Source organism: Desarmillaria tabescens (assembly GCF_030435595.1).
Source record: "Desarmillaria tabescens strain CCBAS 213 chromosome Unknown EV420scaffold_8, whole genome shotgun sequence".
Classification (NCBI taxonomy): Eukaryota; Fungi; Basidiomycota; class Agaricomycetes; order Agaricales; family Physalacriaceae; genus Desarmillaria; species Desarmillaria tabescens.
The window spans coordinates 63425-82842 of NW_026848307.1; the positions used below are offsets into that span (position 1 = coordinate 63425).

Consider the following 19418-nt stretch of genomic DNA (forward strand, 5'->3'; position numbering starts at 1 on the left):
GCTCAAGCGTGTGAATTTGTTTTGCTCCATTTTTGCTATTCTTAGACAGATATTCATGGCTTCTTCTCGTCATTGGTCCAACCTTGGTCAAGAGAAAAAAATTTCATGATAAGATTATACAAAAATGCCCGAATTATCTATAGCAGGCAGCTCGTGAAAGTGTAGAGGTCATCGACTATGTTTGCTCTCCTCCAGTGGATCACCCTCGCTCACTTTAACTGGGTCGTTGTCAGTGTCGGCTCTATCATGATGTGCTGAAGTCGAAGCTTCGCCAGCCTCGATAGTCTGTTCTAGTTGTCCTTTCTTCTTTCTCTCGTCTCTTCGAAGAAGGAATTGTATCAGAAGGGTCCAAAGAACTACGCAGACACGTCAGTGATTTATCCCGAATCGAAACGAGAGGGAAAGCCTACTCAAAAGTACTTGGAGAACTGTCGAGGGCGTTTAGAAACAGATATAAAAATATAACATATTCAACGTACTGATAGACCAATGGTAGCCCTTGGTGGCTCGTGGGAAATCCGTCGTCTTCCAGACGAAATTGGGTGCAACGGCTTGTACTACATACGCAAGATCGTTTCCGAGGGCGACACAGAGGGCCCGAAGTTCAGTCTATATTCAAGAAATCATCAGTTAGTTGTATAATCAAAACGAAGAACAAGTGCTGACATCTGCTTGCGTTATTTCGCTGGCCCAGTTCAAGATCAACGGTCCAGCTGTGGTCTAAATGTATCGCTTAGAGATTGATTAGGAGCTGAGGAAAATAAGACACACCCCAGTAGTCATAAGGTAGAAGTAGGCAAAATGGCCTGGAATGTTCTTGTACAGAGGCATGGCGAGCCAAGCGATATTGAATATAAGCGTGATCACGGCGCCGAGATATATAAATGGATATCTTCGACCTTCGAGAAATAAGCGTTGACCATGGATGATAGGGATGACTAACCTTTGAATGGTCCGTCACTTTGCCAAGCTAGGAACCATGCTGTGACGACGAAGACGGCAGTCGCAGGAAGAGGCACTAAAATAGCTTGAGAAAGGAGAAAAGGAAGAAGGGTATAGGTCAACGTACATAACTGTATTTGAGAGACGGTGTATTTCTTTCCCGGAACGGGAGCGGGGGTACTGTTGAAGCCCTTAAGCCAGTATTGCATGGGTGATTGGGCAATGCCATTGTTCCACAGGACGTATTCTATAGGCAAGACCCAGATGTACCACGAGGTGAGGATCCGACGAAGCTACGCCGTGTCAGAGAAGAAAGATATTATGAAGGCTATTTTCCGACCTTTGCACGGGTCCATGGCTCTGCTTCTTTCCGTCCTATGGCTTTCATTCGGGCCCGAGCTAGAGCAATATCCTGCAGGTGTTCCTGGTTGGTTAGATGTTTTGGAAGGGAAAATGGAATAGATATGTACTTCTGGACTAAGAAGGAATGATTTCTTTGCGTTGAACGGGAGATCTGGGAGGAAAACGAAACCAAGCAGGGCGATCGGAAGTGTTCTGTGGTGGTTCTTAGCACATAACGCAAAAATAGTTTTTGAGACGCACATGACAGCGTCTACAATCATCAGCCATCTGGAAGCAAGCTATTTAGACCAAGCCACAACGGTACATGCCTCAACTTACCGCCATCCACTCAACCCGTGTACACCGTTCAAATTCTTGTATGCCGCGGTCTGCAAGAAACCCGAGAACATCTGACCGAGCGATCCGGCACTCCAGAACATAACAGATCGCTTTGCCAGCTCCCGCGGGGTATACCTAAATCGAGAAAATGGGTGGTGGATTATAATGAGATGTCGCAAGACTGACCATGACCCAAGAATGAAGTGCATTCTGTTGTTGAAGAGGAGCTCAGGCTTAGGTGACATTGGAAGTAGACGAAGCATACCCCGGATAAAATCCGCTCTCGAAGAGACCAACTAGAACGATGATCAGGACGAGAAGATAAGAGATTAACAGAGAATACGTACCTAGGAAGCGAAGTGCAAAGAGTGACTCTACGTTTTTCACTGCATAGGTGCCGAGAGTTGACAGTCCCCACGCAAGTTCGAGCTGGAATGAAAAGGTAAGATATGGATTTTCTATGAGTTGCGATAGAACGAAGCCTCTTACGGCAGGGATAACGTAGCGAGGAGATATTCTGGTAAGAAGTAGGTTTGAGGGCACTTGACCGATGACATATCTAAAGGCGGCTTGAACAACGACTGCAGATTTGGTCCCTCTTACTTACCCAGCCGTCCAATAAGATGTAGCATGAACAAGTTCGTTTCCGTACATTCCCCTTTAGAGAAAAGTCAGATACAGATATCAGTGAATTAGTTGTCTAGGCCAACGTACAAATCTTCGCGCATGCCAGCGAAATACTGTGAGGACAAAGATCAACATCCATCGCACCGAGTACTGGGTGGAACGTACCGCACTGGTGACATTGGTCTGGGGAAATGGTTGAACAGTAAGATCCATATCAGGAACAACCACAGAATGCCTACCTGGTCCAAATTCTTGATGAAGTAACCCAGCTAACACAAGATTAGGTTAGTAATTAGATCCTGAGAAAAGAATACTCACTGAAGCAAAAATAAGCACCGAAGCATCTACTTTGAACAAGAGACGCCTCTCTTCAGGGCTGAGATCTGCAGTATCCCAAAAGTACCCTAGAAGAGACTGCTTTTGCTTCTTCTGGTCGACGACATTGGGAAGTTCAGGAAGAGAGTCCACCACAGTAGCGTCGTCGGGTTTGGACGCCATGTCTGCAACGAAAGAGCAAAGGCCTCCAACTTATGGAATGCCGTTATCTCTTTCTGTTATCATTTGCGTGCTTATACCAGGGGATTACAGTTTGTGCGGTCGGCCTGGTTGCTTCCGTGGTTTAGTGAAATGAAGGCGAGAAAACGCGCCATCGAGAACGCTGATTGATTAGTACAGATGGGGTAAACTTTGGTTCTGTAGGTCCATATCAGTGACTGTTGGCAGTGCTATTGTGTGTGGCAGGGCTTCTCAAACAAAGCCTCGAAGCTGCTCCGAAGACACCTGTTCGCCAGTCCACAGATTTCTTGGTAGGTAAGGAGCCTGATATTCGTTTTCCATTTTCTCTACAAGTTTTCCTATCAATGGTCAATTTGCGTAGAATCCAGCTGCAAAGTGCGACATCCCGCGTCTAGTTGGAGAAATGGTGGCGGCAGAGTGGAGGAAATGATGGCGGTTCGGAGGTTCGGACCAAGGGCGGATGGGTCGGATGCCGGCCCGACGCGCAGTCACCAACCAACCACTATGACCCGATTGTCAACCTAGGTAATGCGCGCCAGAAACCCTGAGAGACGCGCAAAAGACGTATCTGAATGACGGAATTTAACTTCCTTCTTGCGGACTTCATCAGTTTCTTCTGTATCAGCATGGACTAGACTCGAACCCAAGAATACGCCGTTGTCCAACCGCACAAAGTGAGATCATCGTTGATTCAGTGTCGATGTTCTGATCGCTAATTGTCGCTTGTATCAGAAATTTTACCATTTAGACCTTGGGATCCTGGGAGCTCTAGTTTTTAACTGGTTTATTAGATGCTCAGCAGACATTAAATCCCTCTATGCAGTCTACATCTGTTTCCTTGTTGCAAACGCCTATTTAGGGAGGTGAGTAATGGTCGCATTGTGTATCTTTCCGTCATTTGACGGTTGACCAAGTCATGGGACCAGGGGTTCTTCTAATCTTGGCAGCTGGCTGCAATTTTCCTGGTATGCGTCATTTCCACAGCCGGTCGCCTCATAACAGATCATTTCTAACTGGATTGCGTGCAACCCCTTATCTATTCTCTGTAATCATTCTTTGTAAGGTAGCATTCGAAGAGGTATATTATACCTGTTACATCTCTTTGTCTCTACACAGTACTCACGCTGCTACAATGGCTCCAGTCGCTACAACTCCTACTCCCGTGATCTCCAACCAACCTATCAAGCCCGTCTATCCGAAGGAAGATGCCAATTTTAAGCTCCCCCCTGCCAACACCCTTAAACGGTATGAAAAGGCAGGTGTCGACATTTCTCGTATGTTCTGGTACCATCTCCATGGCTCGATTGTTTTATTCACCGGTTTTCTTCACAGAGGGTTACCCCTTCTACCCGCCCAAGCCTGAATTCTTCCAAGATGTAGCAAAATTGCAAACCGACCTTCGAGACTACGTTGACCCAGCAACCAGGGCGGACCCTGAGAAGAAGGCTCTTTTCGGAGCCGCGAAGGAAGTTAGAGACCTTTCCATCCACATCGGAGTACGTACCTATCAATCATACCCTTTGGCCCTTCTCGCTCATCTTCATAGACTGAGATTATTGGCTTGCAACTCTCGGAGCTTACTGACCAACAACGTGATGAGCTCGCCCTTTTGGTCGCGTAAGTTTGTGCTCTCGATCGATTTCAAGTGAAGCTTACGATTCAATTATTTAGCGAACGCTCCGTTGTCTGTTCGTTCGAAGTCCTTACTTTCACACGCAGTCCAGACTGATGTCCTTGCAGTTTTCCGTGACCAAGATCTCTCTCCTCAGTCGCAGAGGGAACTAGGCCTCTATCTTGGCCAGGGCGAAATCGAAGTTCATCCTCAGGTCGCTCAAGTTCCCGGATTACCGGGCGTCTCCCTCATCTGGGAACCCGGTCGCAAAGACAAAGAATACAGGGAGTTCTCGAAGGCCGGTGCAAGAGGCTTTAGGCACGCCTACCCCTCGGGTAGCTATGGTTGGCACACGGACCTTGTTCACCTGGCTTTCCCTCCGGGCTACACCCATCTCCACCAGGTGAAGCGTTCGCCCATCTATACTACGTCGATGAACCTAACCATTTTACTTCAACAGGATACCGTCCCACCTGTTGGAGGGGACACGCTTTGGGTATAATAAAAGCTCATGTCAGTGATGTCAAACTGAGTGATTTGTAGGCTTCTGGTTACTCCGCATACGATAAGTTCTCCCCGGCGTTCAGGAAGCTTCTTGATGGCCTCAAGTCAGTTATCCTAAGTGTGATTCCATGACTACCGCTGATCATATATTTAGTGGCATCTACCGATCCGCACACCAGTACAAAGATGCGAATGACCCTGATGCTCCTCCTCGTCATGTGGAAACTGTACATCCTTTGGTGCGAACCCACCCTGTGACTGGTTTCAAGACCGTCTTCGCCAACCGCAGCATGACCGTTGGTATTGAGGGCTTCGACAAGGCGGAGAGTGATGCGATCTTGAACCATATTCACGAGTGAGCGATTAATTTATACTTGGCTGCGGGGATCTTCTTCTAACATACGATAGTGTTTACGAAAGGTCGACGGACATCCAGATCAGATGGCACTGGACTCCCGGAACTTCTGCAATGTAAGTGTCTATTTAATCCAAATTTAGAGTGTTCTCTGAAACTCGACTATTTCTAGCTGGGACAACCGTATCACCATCCACACGGTTTCTTACGACTACGAAGGAAAACCTGAACGCCACGGCACGCGGGTCAGTTCGCTTGCTGAGAAGCCATTCTTCGATCCATCGTCCAAGTCTAGAAGGGAGGGATTAAAACTCGGTGATTGATTCATTGTAAATACACAAATGCAACATGTATAAATAAGCAAAGAAGTTGCGGCCACAGAGCCTGCTATGTGTCATCGTTTCGTTGAAGTTTTCAGAGCCATAACCTTTAAAAGAAAAAAATACCTCTTAAACAAGCCTCTTAATCATGACAATTCTTTTTCACCCTGGACGGTATTGTGGCCTAATTGTCGCCCTTCCAGGATATCCTATGTCAGTTAATGAAATATCTGAGTCTGAGGCATCAAGGCCAGCCTCGAGATTGGGCCGTTGGAAACGACGAGCAGCCTTCCTTTGGTCTCGCCGGAGAAGGAATAGTATGAGACTCGTCCAAAGGACTACGTGCGATAGTAAGAGCGCAAGTCCTGTTGATAAAATGTGGACATACTCAATAGGGTCTGGAGAACTGGGAAACGAAGTGTTAGAAGCCGGCGCACAAATGTTATGTGCTACGACATACCGAGAGAATAATGATAACCCTTTTGTGCACGAGGAAAATCTGCGGTTTTCCAGACGAAGTTGGGAGCAATTGCTTGAACCACATAGGCAAGATCATTCGCGAGTGCTACGCAGAGGGCTCTGAGCTCGGTCTGAAACAGTGTGAGTGACACTACCAAGTGCACCGAAACGTAAAATTCTCACGTCTCCCCCCGTTATTTCATTGATCCAGTTCAGGATCAGGGCGCCAGCGGTTGACTAAGTCATTCTTGTTAGTTGTCCAGACAGGCTGTGTGTAGATGCATACGCTGAGTCCAGTCAAATAGAAGTAGGCGAAATGACTAGGAATGTTTTTGTATAACGGCATTAAAAGCCAAACAGTGTTTAAAATGAGGTGTATCACGGCACCAAAATAGACAAACGGATATCTGCGTCCTGCCAAGAAGTTCAAAAGGGCACCAAGACAATGGAGGAGGCCGTGTTCTGCATACCCTTGAAGGGGCCATCACTTAGGCAAGCAAAAGTAAAGGCGCAGACAATGGCAATTGCGGTTGTAGGAAGCGGTACTGGATGAGGAAAGTAACCAGCTAAGCAACCATGAGGTGGAGAGTAAAATTGACGCACGTAGCTGGATTTGGGTGACGCTGAATCTCCTACCTGGGACCGGCGGAGGAGTCGTGTTGAAGCTCTTAAGCCAATATTGTATAGGTGATGAAATAGCGCCGTTGAGCCATAGAACGTATTCAATGGGCAAGATCCAGATATACCAAGAGCTGAAGATGCGGCGTAGCTGCCAATTACTGTCAGTATAAGCATCAGAAGGCTGCAGGATGCTGCGAACCTTCTCTCGCGACCATGGTTCAGTTTCCTTACGACCTATAGCTCTCATTCTGGCTCGTGCCAAACCTATATCCTGGATGATTAAAAAAAGAAGTTTGATCAAGCGATACTTAGATCTAAATAGAGACGTACGTCTTGATTGAGAAGAATGGTAGGTTTTGCATTGTAAGGGAGATCCGGAAGGCAAAAAAAGCCGAGAAGAGCAACGGGGAACGTACTTCCTTTTGTTTCAATACTTGCCAAGTTTATAGCAGCAAAGAAGAACATACATGGCGGCATCTACAATCATCAGCCATCTGTGAACGTGTAAGAATAAAGAGAAATGTAATTGATTCAACAAGCCTACCGCCAGCCAGCCAGCCCATTTACTCCATTCAAGGTCTTGTAAGTGGCAGTTTGCAGAAAACTTGAAGACGCAGTTCCAAGGGTCCCGGCGATGCCAAAAGCGACTGCTCTCTTAGCCAGCTCACGGGGAGTATACCTAAAGCAACCGCAAGTCTCAGGACTTTAATATCCTCGATACATACGAAAAAGATACCATGAGCCGAGAATGAAGTGCATACTGATATAGAGATTAGCAGGAACGCATTCGAATTCACAATAAATATACCCAGGATAGAATCCGCTCTCAAACAGACCGACTGTCACCAAATGTGAGAGTGAGCACAAGAAAGACTTGATCATAACGAACCTAGAAATCTGATGGCAAAGAGCTGGTTCACGTTTTTGACTGCAAAAGTTCCCAGGGTAGCTAGTCCCCATGCGAGCTCAAGCTTATCAGAGACATTATAAGTATACGTGGTATATTGGAGGATGAAGACTGACAACAGGGATAACGTAGCGAGGAGAGACCCTTGTGAGCAGTAAGTTTGACGGGACTTGTCCGACGACATATCTGCCAAGGCCGACATAATCAGCCAGATTGAAAAGTTAATTTTGAACTGTGCCCCTACCCAGCAGCCCAGCAAGAGGTAACATGGACAAGTTGGTTGCCATACATAGATCTGGTTTATAACCTGCCAGTGAGAGACGAGACACCGAAGGAGACCGTTGGCTTACAAGTCTTCGCGCATGCCGGCAAAGAACTGCATGAATATTCAAAAGTCAGTGTCGATAAAAGACCCATGCGAAGCGTATGGCTCACTGCACTTGACACGTTGCTCTGCATGAAGGATTAACGACGGAACCCGCAAGGTCATACTATACTCACTTGGTCCAAATTTTTGATGAAGTATCCCAACTTTGAGAACGTCAGAACCGTCTGAGAACATGGAGAAAATGACGGACCGAGGCAAATATGAGGACAGAAGCGTCAATTTTGAGTAAGAGACGTCTCTCTGCAGAGCATGACGAGGGCGACACACGCTGAAGGAATGACTTTTTCTGCTTGTCACTGTCAATCACTTCAGGTATGGACCCTACCAAGGTGGTATTTGAAGCCATGTCGAGCTGCTGAAGAATACAGCATCGATTGCCCTTCGTTTTATACTCCCCCGCAATCGATAGTCAGTTGTGCCCAGGTGTCGTCCCGTGCTAATTCCATAGGTTCTGGTCGCTTCCGGGAGCATCCATCCATAAGGGCGAGAGAGCGCACCGCTGAGAAGACTTATTTCTGTCAAACTTGGGGGTGCATATGAGAAGGTTACGTATCCCTCGAATGTTTGACGAAATAAGTGCTGGACGTCGTAATGCGTGAGTCCTTGCACAAATGGTTGCCCAAAGCTCTACTACCAAAAGAAGGGGATGTAAGGTGGCACGGTACTGAAATTGACTGAAATCCTTTTGGTAGTAGCTCATATGTATCAGATTTTCAGAGAGTAAACAGAGACGTTGACAATTACCTGGTGTCACTGCAAAGACAGTGTCGCCGTCGAAAAGCCAACTTGGAATTCTGCGGCGCTGCTTCTGCATCGCGAACTAGAAGTAGACCAATACTCTTGGTTCATGTTGTGATGAACCTTGATTTCAGAGTCCAAGATTACAAAAAAAAACGTCTACCAAAGTAGCTGGATGTCAGGAAAGAGAAACTCGAGATTGTTTGGTGTTCAAGAGCGGGCACTCGGCCCGGTAGCCGCACAGCGGCGAAATTTCCAAAATGCGGAGCAGCGGAATCTTTTCAAGCAACCACCAAAACGGCCAGGATTTAACAACGAATGTGCAGCTTGCTCACTAGTGCACACTGCACTTCGAATCGACAAGATGGAAATCTGTGAAATAGCCGCTACAGTGACGCAGCTTTCGTTGCTCAACAAGATGCCTTCCAATAATACCTGTTGCATCGCTACTACTGTGTATCAGAACGGCAACCCCCCGGCTTTCGGGAGCTTGAACGGCAGGCTCTGGCTCATTCTTCGTTCTACATCGCTCATGGATAGCCTTCAGAAGCTCTGATGCATAGTTCAGCCGTTTCTCGGACGCGGCCTCGGACCAATGCCCGCCTGATCATTACTGTCTGGACTCGCTCATGAGTACATTTGGAGTCAAGGCGGAGTCACAATCGTCGCAGCAGAATCCGCTGCCGTCCAAACGATGTTTCTTTCCATTCAGTGGCATGATCATGAGGGCCAGGAAGCCAGATTCTGGGTTTCTGGTCACATTGGTGTCGAACTTGACAAATATCCGCAAGCTTTTATTATAGTGGTGGTAGCCTCCATGTATAGGGTTTGAAGAGTTGCTGAAGGCAGCTAGGTTGAAAGTAAGCAGTGAAAAAGTCAATCTTACCGTCTTTTTTTTTAGCTAAACGAATACGTTTCAGTGTAAGTATATCAGCGGGTCGTCATATGGATGGTGGTCTAGGGGCTTCTGCGTGAATTATCCCGGTTTGCTTTCACTCATGTTTGTTGACAGTATAGCCAAAGGAGTATACCAGCTCCCGTGATGCTCAACTGGAAGCACTCACGCCAAGCTTAAAGGGGAATTTCAATGTAGAAGCGAATCGACATCTCCATATACAATGTATTTATGGCTCTATTTTCGTTGTTGGCATGCACTCGCTGAGAGACAATCATAGGATACTGCCTTCAGACGGGACGAAACGGGCCTATCAGTGCATAGCACCCGGTAGTGTCGTCAATTCACCATGGGTCAGATTCTGGGTTTCTGATCACATTGGTGTCATATGGACTGTGGTCCAGGGGTTTCTGCGTGAATTATCCCAGTTTGCTTTCACTCATGTTTGTCGACAGTATTATAGTGGCCAGCCAAAGGAGTATGCCAACTTGCGTGGTGACGAGCAGAGGGCGGATGCGCCAGAACTGGAATCAGTCACGCCAAACTCAAAATCTACTCGCTTCTTTCCTCCCTTCCAAAGAGGAATTTCAATGCAGAAGCAAATCGACGCCTCCATATACATTGTATTTTTAGCTCTGTTCTCGTTGGCATGCGCTCAATGAGAGACATTCATAGGATACTGCGTTCAGACAGGAGGAAACGGGCCTATCAGTGCATAGCATCCAACAGTGTCGTCAATTCACCATGGGTCTTCGCGCTATGCTCGTTTTCTAATGCTGCTACAGGTCACAGACAAACTCGATAAACGTCTTCAACGCAGCACCGCTAGTCGGCCACAAATGCCGACGCCCACTGGGGCCTTGTCATGTTTGTTTATCGGTATAACTATGACTGTCAAGCAAGCATCACCGGTATGTTTTCGACAGTCCTCGTTAATTCCGTTGCCGAAGGAATGCGCTATCTAACTGCGAGGTCCAGAAAGGGCTCGCTAATTCAAGAAAAGACCCTATTAAAATATAACCTGCTCTCGTATGCGGTACCATCTCATTGTACTTCGGATCGCGTAAGGTGGAGCCTGAGCTAGATTTATCCATTGCGCTGCATGGGTAGGTTACGTTCTTTCCCTTGGCGCCTAGATTTTGCCTACCGATGAATTAACCCGTCTTTTTACACCAAACTACCGATGGTAAGCGAAGAAGAACTTCCGTGTTGGATGCGCAGACCATTACTGAAATATCTGGGCATGGTTGCAAGTATTTTTCCTTTACCCCGATCCCTATTCAGTGTCTGACCGTCTTTTGTACTAGTTCTGGAGATTTGAAAAGCCGAGGAAACCACGGCGGTTTGATTGTGAATGCTACTCTCTTTCGTCATCAATTAAGTGCACCAATTAAGACATTTTTATGGTCTGTAATCAATGCGAGCCCTTAGGTCCAGGTATCTTCTGTCTCATGCCTGATACTTTTTCCATCCATCTCGCGCCAGTCGACTGAGATAAGTGTCCGAGAAAGTTTCCTTGTCTCATTCGACTGGTGCGAGGTGGAATGAAGGCAAATTTGCTCAAACCCGTCTTGATAGCATTCATGATTTACGATTTTCAACGCCCGTGACCATGGCCCCCGGCTCCTCTGTTTACCAAGTTCTAACACCTCACCTCCTAGCTAAGCGCTAGTTTAGCCGCCGCTTGCTCCAGATAGGTAGTGCCCTCGTGAAGACCACGGCAAAAGGGAGGCGGCATGGCGCAGTGTACGTGATGCCCGTTTTTTATGTATTTAACATGCTGATCTTTGGAACAATTTTCCGAAGAATGGAGGCCCAAGGTCAACCTAAACTACGCGACATAGGTCAAAACGGGAAGTTCTCGGTATCTATATTACATATCTGACTGCGCTGAGTCCGATGCTTAGCAGCATAGAACAAAACCCTGGCGCCTTTGAAGAAGGGTCCTCCAATGAGACTAACTATAAATGCGAAGGTCAGTCGACTCTGCTACTGGACATGCGGTTTTTCTGAGAAGGATCTATCAAACGCCATGAGTATGGTGAATATACCACAACATGCTCTTTTGGCGCTGGCTTTAGGACCTGTGCTCAGGGTGTTACCGGTCTTTATCCACTGACCCTTCTTTGTGATTCATGTCAGTTCTGCCGACCGCCTCGATTGCGGGGAGGATCGGTGCGATGAAATTTTTTTGTGTGGGTGGTGAGTTGTATAAAAGATTATGCCTCTGCGCTGACATAGCACATTAATCCCCGCCTTTCGTTCTTGAATATGTCGACACCGCAGACCTATACTGTACCAAATCTGTTGTCCGGGTGGCCCTTTAAAGCTACTCCCAACCCCCATGCCGCGAAGATTAACGCTGAAAGCGCTGCATGGGTTGCAAGCTACGATGCATTCAGTGCCAGGGATCAAGCCACTTTTGATCGTTGGAATTTTGGCGCTTTCGCTGCACTGGCGTACTCGAAAGCTGAGCCGGCGCAATACCGCGCTGGCGTGGACTTGATCAATTTTTATTTTGTTTTCGACGAGCTGAGCGACAAGGCGGACGGCCCTACGGTACGGAAGCAAGCTGATGCCATCATGAACTCACTAAAGTAACAGTTTCTTCGTCTTTGATATTCATTCACTGACTCCTTGCATTTCAGAAATCCTTATGCACCTCCTCCTCCGAATGAACACATTCTTGGCATCATGGCACGAGAGTACGACCTAGATCTAAGACTCCATCTTTCGTCTGCTGACTAAGTTTAACTTAGCTTCTGGATCCGAGCCCTCGAGGAAGGTCGCACCAGTCCATCGACCGCAAAACGTTTCACAGAGACTTTTGCGGAGTACACAGATGCCGTCGTTCAGCAGGCCGAGGATCGTGATCTCGGGATAATCCGTCCTATCGAAGAATATCTTGTTATGCGACGCGGAACCGTTGGCGTTAGACCTTCACTGGAGTTCTTCCTTCTCTCAGAAGATGTGCCAGATGAAGCTATACGACATCCACAGATAGAAAAGCTGGTGTTGGGTGTCATCGACATGTGTATCCTTGCGAACGTAGGTCCTCTTCTTATTGAGGGGAAGTTACTTGCTTACTGGGTGACTAAGGATATTTATTCGTTCAACGTCGAACAGTCTTATGGTGACGAAAACCACAATATCGTATCTGTTACAATGGCCGAAAAGGATATGACAGTCCAGCAGGCTATTGATTTCATTGCGGAACGTTACACTCAGGTATCGAAAGAGTTTCTGGAGGATATGAAGCGCGTGCCCGTATTTCCTGAGCCAATTGGGACATACGTGCAGAAGTTTGTTCTCGGCATGGCATATTGGGTATGCACGGATGATGACTGGTCGTTCATTACACCTCGATACTTTGGTGAAAGTGCTGCAGAAGTTCAGGTCCATCGGGTAGTTCAGCTTCTTCCGAAGCGCAGCTAGAACAGGCGTACCCTTTGTGCCAGTGGTACGAATACGGGTATTCGTGCTAAGTATTCTCGTTACAGTGTGTCTGAAATGTATTTTATAGTATCATACTAGAAACTGGAGATGTCTAACGAATCGTATGTATATATGATGAGGGTAATAAAAGATCCTCTATTTAAGGAAGGATTATTTGCCTGCCTCAGTGACCGACAACAATTCAAGTTGATGCGTTATGACTCTTACGATGTTGGGGTGACAGCGTTTCGGCATCTTCCAAACGAAGTGGTGGGGGTGGGGGTGCTGGTACCGGTGCCAGGTTCCAATAGCGAACGACCGGATCCACAACCCTGATATGGCAAGCCATGTACGGTGCTGTGGCCATGAAAGCTCATATTGTTGTGACTACACAGTTGCATACGTCTCGTAGAGTAGAGACATTCCATGGAGTACGTCGATATTACCGTCCAGAGCGTGTACCATTGCAGTAGGGAGACGAAATACAGGTAGATGTTGAAACATACAAAGGACATCGAAGACCATACTTAGTGAGGGTCCAGCGCAGTATATATTTATTCTCTCCTTCCAGAAGAACGATCCAAATGATATCCGAACTTGATGATGCGGACTTCAGTGAAGATTGTAAACATATGGAAGACTTGACAAAAACCGACGAGGTCGTAACGAGTACGACAAAACAGGAGATTCATCATCGAAGTCTGACGACAGTAATGGTGTAATTTTCGATCGCGAGGGACGGCGGATGGTGACGTTCTGCGAATCTAAGGAACTCGACTGCTAGCGTGTAGGACGATGTTAGCAAGCGCACCCATGCTTTTCACAAGGAGATATAGACGAAATGTGGACACCGGAGATTTGGACAAAATGTCCGTTATGGCAATGGGCTAGGGAGCGGTGATGCAAAATGAATACTTTGGAGGCGACCATGGCGATCAGCGCCACCGAAGATAGACCTTTTCGAGTTGATTTCAAAGCTTCAGAGTGATTTCCAGTTTTCCCGCAGGATCGCTGTAGCTCTCCTCCGAGTCTTGGCCATTATCCAAGGCAACTACGAAATGGTCACCTCGGTATTTCCAGGGGTGACCATACAGGTCAAACACAGCCACTCGATACTCGACAACCGGTCGATGGGCCCAGTCTTGTCGCACAGTGTGCAGTCACGGTTATGGGCCGCCCCAGTGCAACACTGTCACGTTGCGGACGATATCAGGATGGGAAGTCGCACCCGATGAAGTTAGAGGCCATAGAGTTCGTCGAAACGACCAGTGTGATTCTCGAGGCACTATTAGAGGTATGACAGTTTCACTGAGGTCCTGGGCATTTCCGCATTGCAAGCGCGCCCTGCGGGCAGACACGTTATTCAGTAAAATTTGGAGACCGCTTTTTGAAAAAAACAGTTTAGAGACAAGTGTGCGTTCCTCGCAAGCCAGTTACCAGACAGCGTGGTTTTGGTGCCAGAAGGTACACCTGTAGGACCAAAAGGCATCGAGTCAAAAGAGCGAGCAATCAGAGGCAACCATAAGCGGAAGTTGACGGAGGTTGAGCCATCTTAGTATTATTTGACTCAAATATTAAATAGGCTCCATAGCTAAGTGGTTATAGCATGAGATTGCAGCTGTGACGTCACACATGACGCTGCGATTATGTAATCTCGGGGTCGCGTGTTCGAGTCACGCTGGGGTCTATTTTTTGTCACATTTTGTGACTTTTTTTTTCTTTGTTCTTGAATCATCAGACAAGGACAAGGGCGTTCAGAAGCGAATGTCTTCTGAAGCTATTTTTTCCAAAATAATGCTAAGTCAGCCCATGACGTTGGCGGAGTTGCAGTCTGCTGCTGTCTTGTGTTTAGCTTGTGCCACGGTCCTCAACGGCAAGGAATAGTTAGACATGGTGGTCTCAATCAGGTCGGACGGCCCGGGCAGGATCCGCAGTCTGGCGATGGGCATGCGCTTTGTCTGATTCGCACGTTGATAGATTCGACCATGACTCTCCCTCAAGATATACTAGAAGAAATATTAAGCCATCTCCGCTTCGATTTCCCCTCCCTCAAGGCCTGCTCATTGACACATTCGTCCTTTCTTCTTCCGAGCAACAGGCTCCTTTTTGCGAAATTAAAGGTCCGGGATTCTCGTGGACCTCCAGCAGATATCTGCTTCAAGCTCCAAAAAGTCCTTGTGGATTCGAAATATATGGCGGCATCGATTCGTTCTCTCGTAATCAGCTTTTTTTGGTATCAGGAGGAGAGTGGTACTGGCATATTTCCGTCCCTATTGCAGCTCCTCCCTAACCTCCACCGGTTCTTCTTATACTTGTCGCAGGCGAACATTTCCAGGTTCAACGCTGGTTCCTTTCCTGCACCTCGTTCGATTTCCAGTGTTCGAACCCTTATCTTGTATGGGATAGTTTTTGACACCGCATCTCAACTACATTCCCTACTGGTCAGCTTCAATGACCTCGAAGTCATCACTATGGACGCAATTTGGATCAATGATGCCAAAGCTACAACCGAGTTGGTTCCAAGCCGTCAATTTAGTTGTTGCCCTTCCACCTTAGAACTTAATGTGGATGGGTCCGTCACGGAAGCTCTGCTCTCCCCACAGTCCACAGTATCCGTAGCGAACCTCTGCGTTCTCAGCATCTTGGCAAGTTCAGTCCGGGAAGTCAGCGCAACCTCGTCTATACTCTCCTCTGCCAGCTCCTCTTTGGAGGTTCTGACACTGTTCCTCCGGCATGTCACAAAATGTGGTGAATCTCTCAAGTTGTGTCTTCTCTTGTCTGATCAACTAATGGTATATCTCGTCATAGAACTCATAGATTTAAGGCCCTTCAGCCGACTTCGCAGTATCCACACCAGCCTTTACTTTGAGAGTCAATGGGCTTCCATTGATAGGATTCCAACTGATTGGCGAGGGCCTTTTCCATGGGCGTACCCGTTCTTCAAGGCGCTTCCCTCGTCCATGGAAGATATCGTTATCAGGGTCGTTTTTTGCCCTTACGATGCCATCCTTTTGCCTCATTTTCGATCGGATTGGCAAGAGCTAGATCGTATTCTTGCTAGCCATCCATGGAAATTAGCAGTTCGGCTCGATATATACGTTGATTACAACTTGGGATATCCCGGAATCGAAGACTACTGTTACTATGAGTGGTCAGAGCCTGGTGAACTCGAAGAACATTTTCGAAATTTCTTGTGGCATGAAGGTATGCCCGAAACGAACAGAATGGGACGCTTGCATTGTGAAATTAAGAAAAGTGCGTTGGCATTTTTCAATAATACTCTTGGGCTAATAGATTTACATTTAGAACCAGCAGAGTTCTCTGCTCATATGCAAATAAGAGAAATTTGACATTGACGGCACTCGCGCTTTCCCAACGGCTCATAATGGATTTATTGTCGCGATGGAATTGAGTATGAGGTGCCAGGTCCGAGAAGAGTTCCTATTGACGGTGACTTCATTACCAACGTTTAGCTCCCACCACATGCATGTACCCGAGGACTATGGAAAGCTACTTTGACCAAACAAACACACTGGCAGCTGGCACGTGTTTTACTCGCTACTCAGCGCTTTCGAACTCCAACCTGAGCACCTTACCACTACCTGTACGAATTTTGAACCACGCTCGTTTGGATATTTATCTAGTAGTTGACTGGATCTCTTTTCTATGGTAAGTGTAAACGCCTCTCATTATCTATAATCCTCATTCTTCACATAGGCCACGATCCGCGACCCAAAAATACTCGCCGATTTACAGTTTGAGGCTGCCGCCTGCTTGAAGCTACTGCTCACTATTCAGACGGAGGAGTTCACGTGTACGAGGACCTTCAACGAGAGGATGGCCACCCACGACCGACTCATCGCTGAGGCAAATCGGCAGCGTTCTGATGACACTCGTCTGGGCCTTTTGATGGCATTGACATTCCTAGCGCGTTGTTTTTGTCAAGGCATACATGGCGACTGCGTCGCGGCTGTGTTTGGACAGCCAGGGCAGCAGGAGGCGCCGGAGAACGTAATGGCTGATGACGATATCCAAAACGACGGCAACTTTTGCGAAAGAGATGAAGAGATTGGATCTCATTTTTTCAACCCCGCAATGGACCTACTAGAACTACCGATAGAAACACCCTCCTCTGGATCTGACGATGACCTTATTATTGATTTCGAACCCGAACACCTTCAGTCGCTGCACGGCTCATTAACTGCGCTACTATCTGCTGAACTTGAAGACGGCCTGGAGATTCAGGATATCCCACCCTCGACTTCTCATAAAACCCCGCTTGTATTGATCTTGTCTAACAACGAGGCTCAGAATGTTCCATCCTACTTCAAATCGACGTCCGAGCTTGTGAAACAAGCTTTCTTGCACGGCGTTTTGCATCCTGATATCACAGAGCAGTGGTTCTCCTTCATCATTCTAGGGCGGGAATGCTGCTCATCGTGGCTCGACGAGAGATTCTTCCGTTTATTGCAGAGCCTTTCTTTTGAAGACGATGGCACGGCTATTACAGGCACAGGACTTCCAAGTCGCGATGTTGAAGACTGTATTAATGAATGGACTCGCAGAGGCGGGACCGAACTAGATGGCATAGTTACAAAACAGAAGGATGCGCTTGCCCAGCTACTTTCTCACTTTCCATCCGTTGATCGCGCCACCTTGGGCAATACAGTTACCTGTTCGCTATTTCGGGCAATCGTCTCCCTCATTCTTCGATACCAGAACGGCCCCAGGAGTGTCAATCTGGCAAGGGATAAGGCGAAAGTTTCTGATCATTGTTTCGTTAGCCTTGTTCAAGCTATGGCGGTCTTGGGAGACAGCGCCTTTATGCTTAATATCGGTCAGGTTCCAATGTCAGTCTCTTTGTCCGACTCAGAGCCCAAAAATGTACGGCTTCGTCGCTTTCGACGACGATGGTTACGTATCGTTAGCCTCGTCCGTGGCGCCCGGAATGTAGCCGATATTGTGATTCCCATGATCATCTCCTCCTTTGACTGCAGCGATGCCCCAACGTGGAATCGACCTGGATTCGAAAACGAATTCCTGACATCTGATAAATACTTCCAGATCCTTTGGGCTGATCAGACTCCAGCACCTCCGCAGATCAACTGTACGGTCTCTCAACCGCCGTCGCCTTTTGTATTCATCACGTCGATTCTTCAACAGGGCCAGCCACCGAGACAGGAGGAGGAGGTCAACCGACTCATGGATGAATGGAAAGACACACCCACACTATCCGCTTGGACCCGAGAAACTAAATGGGATATCAAGCTCCATGCTGAGCTCCGACTGCTAGCCAGCTGCTCTGAAATGGGCTTCATCGTCGTGGAAAACACTCTGGGAGTTACGAAAAGACCCTGTCTGGCATGCGGGATGACTCTCCCCCTTCTCGCCCCCGAACTCTTCGTATCGTCTGGGTCAACGAAACCATTTGCTCTTTGGGCGCTTCCGGATCAATCTTTCATATCAACTTCGGACCTTCGCGGTATCGTTGCAAAATTAAAGGCCCTTTTGTTCGACGCCATCATCAGGGGACCGCCTGTACTTTCTGAGGTCGAAATTAAAGCTCCTTTCGTCATGGAACGAAAGCAAAACCTCTCGGACAGCAGTTACGGGAGTGTCCCAGGCGGTAAGGGACAAACAATGTTGTTGGCCAATGTGTATTAGGCGAGACTTGAGTGCGCTGATACTTGACGTAGGGAGGCTTCGAGCATTCATCCTTGGTAAGGTCGAGTCAAACGTTAGACCTTTCTGATGGATTAATTTACTACATACTTCATTGTAATGAGTCAACAAGCTGGCATCTTGTCTCAGCGTCAATTGAAAAATGGCCTTAATCCAGTTGTATTTACCGTCAATTCTACTTTTCCATCTATGAATGGAAATAAGTATCGCATAGGATCCAAGAAATCTGTTGTCCCGTTGAAATCCAATGAGTAGTAAATTGCCAGAGTTCACGAACCATGTTCCGAAAATGCTCGCCGTTTACAGTTTGAAGTCACCGCCTGCTTAAAATTGCTAGTCAGTATTCAGACGAAGGAGGTCGCGTGTACGGAGATCTTCAACAAGAGGATGGTGACGCACGTCGGAGTCGTCACTGAGGCGAACTGTCAGCGTCCTGATGATACCCGTCTGGGCTATACATTCCTTGCGCGCTGTTTTTGCTTAGCCCAACGTGGCGACTGTGTGTCTGGACAACCAAGGTAGCAGGAGGCACTAGGGGAATGTATCAGCTGACAGCAGTATCCAGGACAATGACAATTGCTCAGGACGCGATGAAGAGACTGAATCTCATTTTGTCAATCATACACTGGAGTTACTGGAACTTCGATAGAGCCCGCTCCTTCAGATCTGACGGTGAAGGTATTGTTGATTTCGAACCCGGAAACCCTCAGTCGTGCACGGCTTGCCAACTTCGCTA

At 47.4% G+C, this 19418-nt stretch overlaps 6 protein-coding genes and 1 non-coding gene across 7 annotated transcripts; 5 read left to right on the plus strand and 2 right to left on the minus strand.

Annotated features, from left to right (window-relative positions):
• Nucleotides 1–87: 87 nt before the first annotated feature.
• Nucleotides 88–3243, minus strand: EV420DRAFT_1521231 (major facilitator superfamily domain-containing protein). Its single transcript, XM_060472208.1, has 20 exons — nucleotides 2569–3243; nucleotides 2490–2519; nucleotides 2416–2433; nucleotides 2338–2363; nucleotides 2231–2281; nucleotides 2113–2182; nucleotides 1971–2052; nucleotides 1889–1919; nucleotides 1810–1833; nucleotides 1624–1758; nucleotides 1546–1572; nucleotides 1413–1497; nucleotides 1283–1354; nucleotides 1070–1235; nucleotides 944–1018; nucleotides 772–899; nucleotides 667–720; nucleotides 480–609; nucleotides 411–428; nucleotides 88–356 (listed from the first exon to the last, which is right to left on the minus strand). The coding sequence occupies exons 1-20, from the start codon at nucleotides 2746–2748 to the stop codon at nucleotides 169–171; spliced, it is 1590 nt and encodes a 529-aa protein (XP_060334308.1). The 5' UTR covers nucleotides 2749–3243; the 3' UTR covers nucleotides 88–168.
• A 655-nt stretch (nucleotides 3244–3898) lies between these two features.
• On the plus strand, nucleotides 3899–5560 carry EV420DRAFT_1476633 (uncharacterized protein; the record flags this gene model as incomplete). The annotated part of the gene is made up of 10 exons (XM_060469346.1): nucleotides 3899–4040; nucleotides 4099–4262; nucleotides 4313–4383; nucleotides 4438–4454; nucleotides 4507–4781; nucleotides 4839–4874; nucleotides 4922–4986; nucleotides 5037–5237; nucleotides 5291–5353; nucleotides 5410–5560. 10 exons carry the CDS (start codon nucleotides 3899–3901, stop codon nucleotides 5558–5560), a joined length of 1185 nt encoding a protein of 394 aa, XP_060334309.1.
• Nucleotides 5561–5639: 79 nt separating this feature from the next.
• On the minus strand, nucleotides 5640–8377 carry EV420DRAFT_1140551 (major facilitator superfamily domain-containing protein). Its single transcript, XM_060466029.1, has 20 exons — nucleotides 8123–8377; nucleotides 8046–8075; nucleotides 7980–7997; nucleotides 7895–7920; nucleotides 7789–7839; nucleotides 7661–7730; nucleotides 7527–7608; nucleotides 7446–7476; nucleotides 7374–7397; nucleotides 7182–7316; nucleotides 7105–7131; nucleotides 6968–7052; nucleotides 6837–6908; nucleotides 6620–6785; nucleotides 6487–6561; nucleotides 6303–6430; nucleotides 6200–6253; nucleotides 6018–6147; nucleotides 5946–5963; nucleotides 5640–5895 (listed from the first exon to the last, which is right to left on the minus strand). The coding sequence occupies exons 1-20, from the start codon at nucleotides 8276–8278 to the stop codon at nucleotides 5720–5722; spliced, it is 1554 nt and encodes a 517-aa protein (XP_060334310.1). The 5' UTR covers nucleotides 8279–8377; the 3' UTR covers nucleotides 5640–5719.
• A 3459-nt stretch (nucleotides 8378–11836) lies between these two features.
• Nucleotides 11837–13000, plus strand: EV420DRAFT_1638942 (terpenoid synthase; the record flags this gene model as incomplete). Its single annotated transcript, XM_060476900.1, has 4 exons — nucleotides 11837–12162; nucleotides 12214–12270; nucleotides 12325–12613; nucleotides 12665–13000. The coding sequence occupies 4 exons, from the start codon at nucleotides 11837–11839 to the stop codon at nucleotides 12998–13000; spliced, it is 1008 nt and encodes a 335-aa protein (XP_060334311.1).
• Nucleotides 13001–14581: 1581 nt separating this feature from the next.
• On the plus strand, nucleotides 14582–14687 carry EV420DRAFT_t87. Its single transcript has one exon. It is a non-coding gene; the product is annotated as a tRNA-Cys (tRNA).
• A 38-nt stretch (nucleotides 14688–14725) lies between these two features.
• EV420DRAFT_1521260 (uncharacterized protein) lies at nucleotides 14726–16620 on the plus strand. Its single transcript, XM_060472209.1, has 3 exons — nucleotides 14726–15748; nucleotides 15809–16255; nucleotides 16307–16620. The coding sequence occupies exons 1-3, from the start codon at nucleotides 14986–14988 to the stop codon at nucleotides 16348–16350; spliced, it is 1254 nt and encodes a 417-aa protein (XP_060334312.1). The 5' UTR covers nucleotides 14726–14985; the 3' UTR covers nucleotides 16351–16620.
• Nucleotides 16621–18840, plus strand: EV420DRAFT_1521261 (uncharacterized protein). Its single transcript, XM_060472210.1, has 2 exons — nucleotides 16621–16669; nucleotides 16718–18840. Exons 1-2 carry the CDS (start codon nucleotides 16667–16669, stop codon nucleotides 18662–18664), a joined length of 1950 nt encoding a protein of 649 aa, XP_060334313.1. The 5' UTR covers nucleotides 16621–16666; the 3' UTR covers nucleotides 18665–18840.
• The last annotated feature ends 578 nt before the right edge of the window (nucleotides 18841–19418 follow it).